General features: G+C 42.6%; 1 protein-coding gene across 1 annotated transcript in view; it reads right to left on the bottom strand.

The window, feature by feature from the left end:
* The window catches only part of LOC111971421 (5-hydroxytryptamine receptor 2A-like), a 58,309-nt gene extending 46,734 nt beyond the window's left edge, over positions 1-11,575 (bottom strand). The window contains exon 1 of the mRNA XM_070448328.1: positions 10,069-11,575. Within this exon, the coding sequence (XP_070304429.1) occupies positions 10,069-10,552 (484 nt within the window). The 5' untranslated portion in view covers positions 10,553-11,575. The remainder of the gene's footprint in view (positions 1-10,068) is intronic.
* Between the last annotated feature and the right edge of the window lie 2,790 nt (positions 11,576-14,365).

The raw sequence follows: 14,365 nt of genomic DNA, 5'->3' as shown, positions 1-14,365 counted from the left end.
CAGCCCTCTTGGGGTTTGACAAAAGGCACATAAAGGACTCTAAATCCATGAGAAACAAGATTCTCTGGTCTGATGAAACAAAGACTGAAATTTTTGGCCTGAATGCCAAGCGTCACGTCTGGCGGAAACCTGGCACCTATCCCTACGGTGAAGCATGGTTATGGCAGAATCATGCTGTGGGGGATCTTTTTCAGCGGCAGGGACTGGGAGACGAGTCAGGATCGAGGGAAGGATGAACGGAGAAAAATACAGAGAGATCCTTGATGAAAACCTGCTCCAGAGCACTCTGGGGCTAATGTTCACATTCCAACACGACATCGACCCTAAGCACACAGCCAAGACAACGCAGGAGTGGCTTCGGGACAAGTCTCTTAATGTTCTTGAGTGGCCCAGCCAAAGCCAGGACTTGAACCCGATCAAACATCTCTGGAGAGCCTTGAAAATAGCTGTGCAGCGGATCTGCAGAGAAGAATGAGAGAAACTCCCTAAATACAGGTGTGCCAAGCTTGTACCGTCATACCCAAGAAGACTCGAGGCTGTAATTGCTGCCAAAGGTGCTTCAACAAAGTACTGAGTAAAACGTCTGAATACTTATGGAAATGTGATATTTCAGTTTTTTATATGTAATACATTTTCAAAAAATTCAAAAAGCCTGTTTTTGCTCTGTCATTGTGGGGTATTGTGTGTAGATTGATGAGGGGAAAAGGACAATTTTAGAATAAGGCTGTAACGTAAGAAAATGTGGAAGAAGTCAAGGGGTCTGAATACCTTCCAAATGCACTGTATCATCTCATCATCAGCTGTTAACTTTTTTCTTGTGAAAAAGTTGCTGCATTATAGCCTATAGGGTTCAGTAATAATAGGTCTAATATATGCAGTATGAATGAACGTCTAATTTACACATGTCCATCTGTCTTCACTCGTCCCTTCTGCAGATTCAATATTATGGCTAGTGCTATCGGCTTTCGGGGTCACCTATTTATTTTTTAATTGTTAAGATTATTCTTTTTTTGATTGCAGCTGCAGAATTTTTAAACAAGCATATCCTTAGAATACCGTTGCTTTAAATCAGTGTGCATGTGGGCACACGCTGGGCACACACGTAAGTTCAACGTTTAATTTTAATTTACATTTCGTTGAGTTTTCAACTAATGTGAATTCAACCAAAATACCCTTAAGTTGACTACTTTTTGCAAATCCAATCACTTTTGCACATTTATTCAAGATTTTGGGGGGTTGAAATGACATGTAACCAACATTGATACAAACAGTTTTTTCCCAATGTGAAGCACCATTCCCAGAAAGTTGTGGGAAGGTTGTATGCAAAATAACCATAGAACAACTACGCTCTCAACAAGCTCTAAGAAACATATGGTTCTCAGAACGTTATGTGCGAGCTGGGTAATCGCTTCAGGAAAAAGTTTGGAAAACCAATTATTCTACTAAGGCTCTTGTAAGCTGTTTCTGTATATTCTGTTTATGTCTCTCTTGTTGTCTTTCTCGATTTAATTGTTTAATTTCAAATGCTTTATTGGCATGAGTGCAAGATACAATTTTGTTGTTGAATTTAAACAAAACTAACTTGGTTATAGAGTGATATGAATGTTGTAGAATGTACTAGAGTGACTGAGAGTCACATACATAATTTCATAGCCCTGTGGCCACTGACCTTGACAGGAACACAAAGCAACAAAACACGATAACCAATGAGAAATCTAGGAAAGAATACAGTGGATAGGAGCAGACATTTAAGGAGGTAGTCGTCTCTTTCCGTCTGTCCATGTCTGTCTCTCGCTCTGTCTCTCAATGTGTCTTTCGCTCTGTCTCTCGTTCTGTCTCTAATTCACTCATTTCCTCTGAGACCTTTGACTTTTGCTGCAGTTTGGTGTTTCAGGTAACATCAGTAGTCATCTTGGGTATTCTGACTGAGCTTGAATCGCAGTTCATTTGGAAACATCAGATTAGCTTCACCACAACACCTGTAGTTACAATCTATACCCTCACACGTCAGAGAAATGTCAAAATAGAAGGGAAGACACCAGTCTTTCTACATTGTTTACACATTCTACAATTCCACATAWTATTCAGAGAATGAAGCTGACACGTACAGTCCATCTACTGTGTGCCATACTATTTATGTCATAAAGTGTTCTGCATTCATTTTCACCCAACCAAAGACAATTTCTCAGTCATCAGTAATTGCTGTCTGGTCCACAGGTTCATAGTTTGGATAACTGAGATTTCTTAACAACGACTCTGAGAGTACAATGCAGTATGTGTCACACTTGCACACCTCACACAGTGAGGCCAATAGTTACAACGCTTGAGTCAATGGATGAGAGTCATGGCAACCAGTCATTTGGATTTAAACTGGGGTTCATCATCACCCTGGTAACAGCATTTATGTCTGACGTGTTCCCAAATTGTCTATCACCGTGGATACAGTGTTCATTACTGATATCCTGTATTATTCTGGGGTTCAATAGCAGTATTTTTTTGTTTGATACCAGGTTCTTAAAAGCCAATACTGACTGTGTGTGTGTGTGTGTGTGTGTGTGGTGTGTGTTGTGTGTGTGTGTGTGTGTGTGTGTGTGTGTGTGTGTGTGTGTGTTGTGTGTGTGTTGTGTGTGTGTGTGTGTGTGTGTGTGTGTGTGTGTGTGTTGTGTGGTGTGTGTGTGTGTGTGTGTGTGTGTGTGTGTGTGTGTGTGTGTGTGTGTGTGTGTGTGTGTGTGTGTGTGTGTGTGTGTGTGTGTGTGTGTGCGTGCGGTGCATGCATGTGTACAATCTGTCATGGTTGATGCCCCCATTCCTGGTCTTGACGTTGGTGTAATAGGGTTTTATAACTAGTTAGAGGAGGACTGGAAGCAGTCAGAGACTCCAAAAATAAACACACAGCCATATAAATAAATACATCCCCCAATCCACTACCTCTGCCTCTAACTGCAGCATTTACACAGTAAAGCGCTGGTGGGCTCCAGTAGGTAGAATTTGAAACACGGGGCCTGTACCAATAATACAGACGCATAAACAGTGGATCAGAAACAAACTATCAAATATCCATGACCATGACATCATGTACCAAAGAACCCCAAATGAGGGTAGTTATGTAGCTCAAATAACGGTGGGAGGATAAGCAAGAAAAGATGTTCACCTCTCTTGATCTCTCCATTTCTCTTTCTCGGTCTGTTTTCTAAATTCTTTCTCAAACTGCCCCGTATCAAACACCTATACATTCAGTCAGCCTCCTCTTCTCTCTGTCTCTCTCTTTCTCTCCTTTTCTCTCTCTCTCGCTCTCTCTCTCTGGTCCCTCTTTAGTCCCGTTTATACCTGGTGCTAACATGTGTCCTTTGTCCTGATCTTGTCTACATTCTAATTTTGCCCACATTTCCCAAAATGTGTTTACGCATGGTATTAAAATGTGTCTGTTATCCATCCACTGTGTCTGCACTGTGAACAGATTTCCTGGTCCCTTATGCAAATTATTTCACAGCTATTCTTTCAAAATAATATTTATTTATTTATTGTAAGACACATATTGATGTTCTCAGTCAATGGTACCATCTGCCAATGATTTTTGAGGGCAAAATAATCATGATTTAAATAGTTTCTCTATCCCAATCTGTCGACACTTGTAAGATATCCAGACACAATGTGTGTCTGACTATCTCCAGAGGTGGGCAGGATGATCTGATCACAATCAGATCACAATATGTCTTTTGATTGTCTACACCTTTCTAAAAATGTGGGCACAATCAGAATGTGGACAAGATCAGGACAAAGGATGCAAGTTAAAACCAGGTATAAACAGGGCTTCTGTCTCGTCCTTCTCTTCCCTCTGTCTCTCTCTCTCGTTCAGATGTTTCTCTCCCAGTCCCTCCCTTGATTGAAGCATCAGGAACTCTATCATTCCCATCTCTTGTCTTTCGCCCTAGAAACCAATTTGTTTATTTTCCTCCTCTTGTATCTCTCCGTCTGTGAATTACCTGAGGGGTATACTACAAAGCAGCATCGATGAGTTAGCCAGCTAACTTTGATAAACAACCAGAAACGTACATACTGTATGTGTTTTTGGTTGTTAAGTAGACCATGCCCATTTTAAGTTTATATCTTAAATAAATAATTTCAGAATATTTAGGCAAGTTAGCAGGCTAACTCCTTGATCCTGCATTGGTGTATACCCCTCTTTTGCCCTGCTAACACATCTGGTTCTCTGAGAGCAGATAATGACAAGGCTTTGTTTTGTGTTTGGTCGTGTCTGAGAAGAAGCTGCTGAGACTCAGTCGTTCCTTCATTTTTTTGTCCTTTAGCAGACGCTCTTATCCAAAGCGACTTAAAGGAGCAATTAAGTGCCTTGCTCAAGGGCACTTCAACAGATTTTTCACCTAGTCAGCTTTGGGATTCAAACCAGTGACCTTTCGGTTACTGGCCCAACGATCTTAACCGCTAGGCTACCTGCCACCCTAATTCTCATACTGGCTGCTCTTTTGAATCTTGTTTTGCTGCTGCTGGCTTGACCTGAAATTTCCCCCATGTCTGGTTAAACGTCTGAGCACAAACCAAGTTTTCTCCCTAACCACAGAACCACTCATCTCTCTCTCTCTCTCTCTTGTTCTCTCTCTCTCTCCATCTTTCTCTCTCTCTCTCTCTAGTCCATCACCCAGGGGATTAGGTCTATTTTTACCAAGGGGGTAATCTTCTTCTATAAAGACAGTCTAAAGAGCGAGGGTCAAAGAATTTTAGGGGGTTATATGAAACACATTTCCCCTTAGTTAAGCATTAGTCATAACCCACTGGGCAAAAAATGGTTGAATCAACATTGTTTCCACGTAATTTCCTCCCCAGAAAATCTATGCGATGACGTTGAATCAACATGGAAAACTAATTTGATTTGCAAAAAATAATCAACATAAGGGTATTTCATATTTTTTCAAACAACTTTTACCTAAATGAAATGTTTTGATTTCACATGAAAATCAACTAAAAGTCAATCAAAACTAGACATTGAACTGATATCTGTGCCCAGTAGGAAGACAATGATTAATTCTCTATGTCATGATCTAGACAAGACCAAGAAACTAGAGCACACTTACTCCATCGGCAACAGAACATGGCATACCTGCCCGTCAAAAACTTCTGTCTTCAAAAACTCTGAAAAGAGGTCTCTGTTTTTCTCTGTCATGCACCCCTCTAAGAGCGAAACAAACAGTACATGAGCGGAAGCAAAACAAAGCAAAGGAAAGGAGAGCGATTAAAGCCATGAAAGTGGTGGAGGTGGGAGACACAAACCAGGTATCAGGATCCTGACATAACCGAGAAGAGAGAGAGACAAATCAATAAAGAGATTAAATCATTTCCTTATTTCCAGAGGGCAGTAGAGCTGAATGAGTGGCGAGGCTGAAGAAAGGTGCTGTCTTCCTGTCTAACAGTCCCACAGGACAGGACTGGAGGGTCTGGCTAACCTCCATTAAGACCATAACAGAGTACTCTGTTCTCATGAACATCCAGACGTCGCCTTTGGTGACCACTCAGCCCAGTTAAAAGTGTCTATAAAACAGAGTGATTGATTATAACTCAGTGGACCATGAAGGCTTTAATCTCGCAAGCCTTCTAAGAATGGCTGTCAGGTGAGACTATTCATGTTCATCTTCTACCCTACCTTGAATCAGAGCCCTGTGGTGCTGTAATCTGGTGTCACCACCAAAAGGCAGACAATTAATAAACCCTCACATAATCTATGGCAATGACAAGCTAATAAAGTATTGGTTGACTCTGAACACTGTTCAAAGGGTAAAACCTAATTTATATGCATTCATACGAATCAAGACGTCTAATCGCCAACAGCATGTAATGGACAGACAGGCCTGTAATACAGTTGTTGTTCTCTCTGTAATGAAAAGATTCTCTGTTTGCTCAGTCTTTTCATGTGCCAGATGAATCCAATCCACTGTGGGCAATTTAGCGACAAAGTAGCAACACAAGAAAATAATGACAAAGTATCTGACGAGTTTCTGTTGGCATCCCAACGTTTAATGGGTTCCTTTGTCTGCTTATTAAAGGGGAACATCTAATAAGCAGCAGAGGTCGTACTTTTCACAGAAGCACACTTCCTTCAGACTAATTTACTACACTCCTCATTTTCATGCAAATGAGGTCCCTACTTAGGGCTTAAAGCTCCTTATAGAATCAGACTTGTGACATTTACACATTTAGAAAGGCACGGAGAGGGACTTAGGAAACAACAGACTGTCTAACTCCAATCCCCGGAGAAGCTGGGAAAGAGAGAGAGAGAGAGATCTATTCAGAGAGAGTCAGCACTCTATTCAGTCCTCTCCACTCCACGTTTCAGGTGAAAAAAATGATGGTGACATTCATTACTTGCACAAAGCATTGTGGGTATGTGGTATGTTCACCAGACCAGATGGGGGTGGAGGCTTCTAGTAAGGGGGCCATAAATCAAAATACAAAGCCATATAGGCAAATATCTGACAGCTTCCATAGTATGACTGTACATGTCTATCCAGCTTCCAGAGTAAAGTTCTCTCTAAGGGATGCTCGCAATATAGCCCATATTCAGTAACAATCCCAGTAATTGGTACGTTCAATGCTACCAGTTTATTAGGTACACCCGTCTAGAACAGGGTCAGACCCCGCCTAGCCTCCAAAGTAGCCTGAATTCTTCGGAGCATTCTACACAATGTCGGAAACGTTCCACAGTTGCTGCAGATTGGACAGTGGTACATAGGTGCTCCCGAGTGGCGCGGTGGTCTAAGACACTGTATCTCAGTGCTAGAGGCATCAATTCCAGGCTGTATCACAACCAGCTGTGATTGGGAGTCCCATAAGGCAGTGCACAATTGTCCCAGCGTCATCCGGGTTAGGGTCATTGTAAATAAGAATTTGTTCTTAACTGACTTGCCAAGTTAAATAAAGGGGAACAAAATAATTCAACATTCATGCTGTGAATCCATCTCATGTCAAATATGTTCTATTGGGTTGAGGTCTGGGGACTGTGCAGGCCAATCAAGTAAACTGAACTCGCTGTCATGTTCCAGGTAATGTGTTTCCACTCCTCAACTGTCCAGTGTTGGTGATCGCGTGCCCACTGGAGCCGCTTCTTCTTGTTTTGAACTGATAGGAGTGGAACCCTGTGTGGTCRTCTGCTGCAATATAGCCAATCTGTGAAAAGGATCAACAAGTTGGGCGTTCCGAGATGCCTTTCTGCACACCATTGTTGTTCTGTTTATGGACCGCCTGTTAACTTAGAAGATTCTTGCCATTCTTCTTCGACCTTTCTCATCAGTAGCTATTTTCGCACACAGGACTGCCAAAAAACTGGATGTTTTTTGTTTGTCGCACCATTCTCGGTAAACACTAGAGACTGTTGTGCGTGAAAAGCCCAGGAGGACGGATGTTTCTGAGATACTGGATCCGGTGCTCCTGGCACCGGCGATCATACTGTACCACTCTCAAAGTTGCTTAGGTCACTTGTTATGGCCATGCTAACGTTCAATAGAACAGTAACAAGATGCCTGTCTGTCTACTTTACAGTGATGTGACTCACTGCCTGTAGGAGCGATACATTTTTGTGAACAGGTTGGTGTAGGTAATAAACTAGCCGGTGTATATAACATATAAATATAACCAAAATATCAACACATTGCAAAACCACAACCCCAAAATGTATTGAATTAAAATTCTCCAAATATTTCTCTGGCTCTTATTGAGCCACTTGTGAAACCAAATAGCTGGAGTTTCCACGCATGACTTAATCATTCTAACAATTTTAATAATAATGTTAAACAACCAACTATTTCTGTACAACACAACAATGAAGAATGTCAGCCCCAGCATACATTGATAATGATAAGATTTTGGGAGATTGTTAGACTTCAGTGCAGCTTTCGATATCATTGATCATAACATATTGCTGAAAAAACGTGTTATGGGTTAACATCCTCTGCCTTATCATGGATTGAGTGTTACCTATTCAATAGAACACAGAGGGTTTTATTTCATGGAAGCCTCTCTAATGAAAATTCGTTTGAGTGTGGTGTACCACAGGGCAGCTGGCTTGACCCATTATTGTTTTCTGTTTTTACTAATGACCTTCCACTGACCTTGAATAAAGCCTGTGTTTCCATGTATGCTGAACAGTATACACGTCGGCTGCAACAGTAAAATAAATAACTGACACCTTTAACGTAGAGCTCCAGTCAGTTTTAGATTGAGTAACTAGAAATAGGCTGGTGCTAAATATCTCAAAAACGAAAACATTATTTTTGGGACAAATCACTCACTCAAACCTAAACCTCATCTGGATCTATTATTGAATAATGTGGCGATTGAGCAAGTTGAGGAGACTAAACTGCTGGCTGTTACCCTAGATAGCAAGCTATCATGGTCAAAACATATAGACTCAATGGTTACTAAAATAGGAAAGAGGTCTGCTTTCTTGACATCTCAGTCAACCAAACATGTTTTTTTTTGGCAAGAAAAACATAAGCAAATTGCAGTTTGTCCAGAAGAGAGCAGCATGCATTGCATTTAGATGTACACGGAAGGTGAATGTCAATGACATGCAGTTCAATCTCCTGGTTCAAAGTTGAGGAGAGATTGATTGCATCACTGTTGGTCTTTGTGCGAGGTGTTGATGTGTTGAAGGTGTCTGTTCAAGCAGTTGGCACACAGTTCGGACACTCATCGGTATCAAACAACACGTGCAACCAGAAGTCTCTTCACAGTCCCCAGGTCCAGAACAGAGGCTGGGAAGCAAACAGTATTAAATAGAGCCATGACTAAATGGAACTCTCTGCCACCCCAGGTAACTCAAGCTAGTAATAAAACCAGATTCAATAACCAGATAAAAGAGCACCTCATGGCACAACAGGGACTGTGAAGAGACACACAGACATTGTTTCATGTTTGGACCCCAGAAAGAGAAGCGTCTGCCTCGGCAGCAGCTAATTTGGGATCCTAATAATTATGAAATACATACTAAATACTACAATAAATAAATTAAGAGTTTCATTCCAAAACGCTATATATCCATTTTCAGAAATGTAGGTAAATGAGCTTTTATTGTTTAAATAAATTATGAAAGAGATTGGTGTGTTTTTTTCACTATCTAATCATTGTATGGGGTTGTTCAATGACAGACCTATTTATTTCAAATCTATCACTTGATGGTTTTATTTCAGATGCCTCACTCAGAGAAATAAGTAGTACTGCTAGGTTTTACACAGTCAAATGTAACAAATAATTACATTTTTAATACAGAACTGTACACATGATACATTTGTGACTACAATATTTAATTTAAAAAATATATAATAACTCAATACAGTAATAGGAGATATGTATGTAAAACATTTACATTTGACATTTTAGTCATCTAGCAGATGCTCTTATCTAGAGCGACTTACAGTACCTGCATTCTTCTTAAGATAGCTAGGTTAGACAACCAAATCCTGTACAGTCAAATATACAGGATACGACCATTCCATTCCAGCTAAGCAATGGATATATAGCATTTTGCAAAAAAACCATTTTCATAAAAATCTAAAATCTATTAATACAAAATCTGAGAACAGTAATGTAAATGTCAAATATACAAAACACACTCTTGTTTATAGACTTTGTAAGTATTATGATGTAATTCTCTGTTTTCTGTTTTTTTGTATGTCTTTACTGTGATGTGTCTGAAATCATTAAAATCCAGACAGAAAATATTTACACAAGAAGCCACCTAATATCACACAGTCAAACTCTTCAGTCATTTAGTAAGTTCACCATTCTGCGATTCTCATCGTTTTAAACATGGCACGGTGTTTCAACAACGGCTCTTTATGTCATCCTCTTTATGTCATCTGAGCAGTCAACGCCCAAATGTTTTTCTAAAGTAATCTGGTATCATTTCATTTAAATCCAATAAGCAAAAAATAAAACTGTACCAATCTTCATGTTAAACTACCTCTACAAATAAAAACCAAAGTGTGCAAGCCAAAGACAAATGTAAATGTTTAACCAAACAATGAGACAATAAAGTTTTGAACTTGAGCTGGAACTCACCATAGAGAATTGTCACCATGGAGATGGGCATGACCAGGATGCCCAGCAGCATGTCGGCGACAGCCAGCGACATCAAGAAGTAGTTGGTGGCGTTCTGGAGCTTCTTCTCCAGAGACACTGCGATGATGACCAGGATGTTACCCGTCACTGTAACGGCAATGACCGCCAGGATCAGCAAAGCAGCCCAGTTCTTGTCCACTGCTGTTATCCCCTTCACACACTGCGATGATTCCAGAATCCTTGCTTCATCACTGTAAACCCTGCCGCTATGCGTCCAGTTGCCTGGCGGAAAGTCATGCACATTGCCGCCATCATTCCCGTTACACCCATTTGAAAAATTCCTGCTTTCATTTCCCAGAAGTCCCTCTGGACCATTAGGCCAAGGGTCAGGGTCGGGGTCAAAGGACGGAAGCGTTATGGCTCTGACGGCAGAAGAGATCAACTCCGATACGTTCCCATGCAGGTTCATTATGTCAGTCGCCATACACCTCCAGCACGTGCCTTACAATGACACACTAACTCTTACAAGTCTGTTACGTGGTGAGAGAGGAGCAGAGAGGGATAGGTCTGGTCTTTAAGAGTCTCCACATGCTCAGAGCTCAAAGTCAACCCTCATAATGTCTGTCAGTGTTAAACTACATGTGGGATTAAGTCAGAGGAGGCTATCCATGGGTACAGACTTCACCTCTGTTAATTCTTGAAGTAGTCGTAGCTAATGACGGACGGAAACGGAGAGCAACAATAACTTGGCAAAACTCCCCCGAACAATAGAGAGCTCTATGACTTTCGCTCTGTTCCAAGTATTCCAAACCGGAGGGCAATTACCCTAAGCACGATTTCTCACATTCAATCCTTTTCTCAGGTCCACATTATTACCTGTTGATCAAAGAGGTTGAATCCATTTGAAATCAGGAAAGTATAATGATAAGAATGTGCTCAACTCTAGTGTGCCAGTTTGGACAGAAGGTATCCACACTGTCAGAAGGCAGCGATCGCTCGGTTTAAACCTGACATCGTAATTTCAATGGAGAAGATGAGACAGGAGGTATGTGTGTGTGTCAGGAAATCCTCAGGTGTCTCTGCTGCGCTCGCTAGGAACTGCACCTGTGTGTGTGAGTGCTATGGAGATGGATCAACAGCATAATGAGTGACGACAGGTGTCACAGACACTCTTCCTCCCTTTCTTACTGTCACACACACACACTTCCAGCCAGGTCCGCCCTCTGTGCTGGGAAGGTGGTGAGTTTCGCCGGATGTGATGGATGGAAAATGGTGGTTTGGGAAAAACAGTCACACTGAAAACATTCCTCTACCTTTATTCCGTTTCTCCTTTTTTTCTTCCATATTCCTTCAGCCCTTTAGTCCAGCCTCTACAGAGCCCAGATCGTTTTGTTTCCTCTTTGACAAAAGACAGGGTCTTCAGGTCCCCTGATTATTAGGAAGTTCCCTACAGCTCTACACCTCACCTCAGCCACCAGTCACTGAGCACTACTCCACTGTGTGCCGTTTCTTCTCTCTCCACACACACCACACTCACATGCGCTCTCTCTGCCTGCCTCACTCTCTTCCTCTTCTCTCCCCTCACTCTCTCTCTCTCTCTCTCTCTCTCTCTCTCTCTCTCTCTCTCTCTCTCTCCTCTCTCCTCTCTCCTCTCTCTCTCTCTCCCTCGCCTCTCGTTCGCTCTCCCTGCCTCTTTCTCTCTCTCGTTCGCTCTCCCTGCCTCACTCTCTCTCTCCTCCTGCCTCTCGCTCTCCCTGCCTCACTCTCTCTCTGTTCTGCTCCCCTCTCCACGTACCTCTCTCTCTTCCTGTTTCACTCACTCTCTCTCTCTGTCTCCCTCTCTTTCTCTCTTTCTCTCTGTCACACTCACACAGGGCAGGCTTTCTGTACTGTATTTCAGGCAGCTCTCCCTCCTGGCACATTCCAGGGTAGGTCTTCAGTTTACACACAGTAGCTTTAGGAGTTGTTCTGTGAGAGCTCATAAAGGTATTGCTTCGCAGTGAGAAATCAGTTGAATCCAGGCAGCGTAGTGTGCATACAGGGTTCTTTCTGAGCAGTGTCTGTGCCGAGTACCACAGAGCAAGAGAACACCCTGTTGTGCCCACCGAAGGACCACCTCATTCCTCCCACTCTGGGGTCTCTCACATACTCACTCAAACAGAAACATGTAGGAAGACATAAAGTACAAGCACACACACACACACACACACACATTACATATTTAGATACATACTCAAGCATACATGATCTCAGCAAAAAAAGAAATGTCCCTATTTCAGGACCTTGTCGTTCAAGGATAATTTGTAAAAATCCAAATGTCTTCGCAGATCTTCATTGTAAAGGGTTTAAACACTGTTTTCCATGCTTGTTCCATGAACCATAAACAATAAATGAACATGCACCTGTGGAACGCTCGTTAAGACACTAACAGCTTACAGACGGTAGGCAAATAAGGTCACAGTTATAAAAACTTAGGACACTAAAGAGGCCTTTCTACTCACTCTGAAAAACATCAAAAGATGCCCAGGGTCACTGCTCATCTGCATGAACATGCCTTAGGCATGCTGCAAAGAGACATGAGGACTGCAGATGTGGCCAGGGCAATGAATTGCAATGTCTGTACTATGAGTCGCCTAAGACAGCACTACAGGGAGACAAGACGTACAGCTGATCGTCCTCGCAGTGGCAGACCACGTGTAACAACACCTGCACATGTTCGGTACATCCAAACATCACACCTGCGGGACAGGTACAGGATGGCAACAACAACTGCCCAAGTTACACCAGGAACGCACAATCCCTCCATCAGTGCTCAGACTGTCCGCAATTAGCTGAGAGAGGCTGGACTGAGGGGTTGTAGGCCTGTTGTAAGGCAGGTTCTCACCAGACATCACCGGAAACAACGTTGCCTATGGGCACAAACCCACCGTCGCTGGACCAGACAGGACTGGCAAAAAGTGCTCTTCACTGATGAGTCGCAATTTTGTCTCACCAGGGGTGATGGTCGGATTCGCGTTTATCGTCGAAGGAATGAGCGTTACACCGAGGCCTGTACTCTGGAGCTGGATCGATTTGGAGGTGGAGGGTCCGTCATGGTCTGGGACGGTGTGTCACAGCATCATCGGACTGAGCTTGTTGTCATTGCAGACAATCTCAGCGCTGTGCGTTACAGGGAAGACATCATCCTCCCTCATGTGATACCCTTCCTGCAGGCTCATCCTGACATGACCCTCCAGCATGACAATGCCACCAGCCATACTGCTCGTTCTGTGCGTGATTTCCTGCAAGACAGGAATGTCATTGTTCTGCCATGGCCAGCGAAGAGCCCGGATCTCAATCCCATTGAGGGTCTGGGACCTGTTGGATCGGAGGGTGAGGGCTAGGGCTGTTCCCCCCAGAAATGTCCGGGAATGGGGTAACAGAGTGGGGTAACATCTCACATGAAGAACTGGCAAATCTGGTGCAGTCCATGAGGAGGAGATGCACTGCAGTACTTAATGCAGCTGGTGGCCACACCAGATACTGATACTGTTACTTTTGATTTTGACCCCCCCCCCCCCCCCCCTTTGTTCAGGGACACATTATTCCATTTATGTTAGTCACATGTCTGTGGAACTTGTTCCGTTTATGTTTCAGTTGTTGAATCTTGTTATGTTCATACAAATATTTACACATGTTAATTTTGCTGAAAATAAACGCAGTTGACAGTGAAACAGTGACATTTCTTTTTTTGCTGAGTTTATATTTAGATACATACTCAAGCATGGATAGATGTACTGTATGCATGCAGGCAGACAGGTACAAGGAACATAACAGCCCCACTCAGACCTTTCTCTGAAGCCAACAGCATGACCTTGAGTCATGAGAGCGATAACGGAAATACAAGGATAAAATTTGATTAATATAAATGATGTATAGTTATATGAAAGAGATTTAAAAAAAAGTTTGTTTAACCAGGCAAGCCAGTTAAGGASAAATTCTTATCTACAATGACGGCCTACACCGGCCAAACCATTGTGCACCGCCCTATGGGACTCCCAATCACGGCCGGTTGTGATACAGCCTGGATTCAAACAAAGGTGTCTGTAGTGACACTTCAAGCACTGAGATGCAGTGCCTTAGACCACTGTGCCACTCAGGAGCCCATATTCATGGTGACAGCCGGCACCACATAGTGACAGCCGGCACCACATAGTGACAGCCGGCACCACATATAGGGTGATCACATAGCAGCAAATATGTTGAATGAGCAACTAATGAGCATCRGAGAGCCTCACAAGTTCGACGAAAGAACCTT

Source organism: Salvelinus sp. IW2-2015, linkage group LG2, assembly GCF_002910315.2.
Source record: "Salvelinus sp. IW2-2015 linkage group LG2, ASM291031v2, whole genome shotgun sequence".
Taxonomy (NCBI): Eukaryota; Metazoa; Chordata; class Actinopteri; order Salmoniformes; family Salmonidae; genus Salvelinus; species Salvelinus sp. IW2-2015.
The sequence above is the reverse complement of the archived record's forward strand: the minus strand, read 5'-3'. Positions and strand labels throughout refer to the sequence as shown.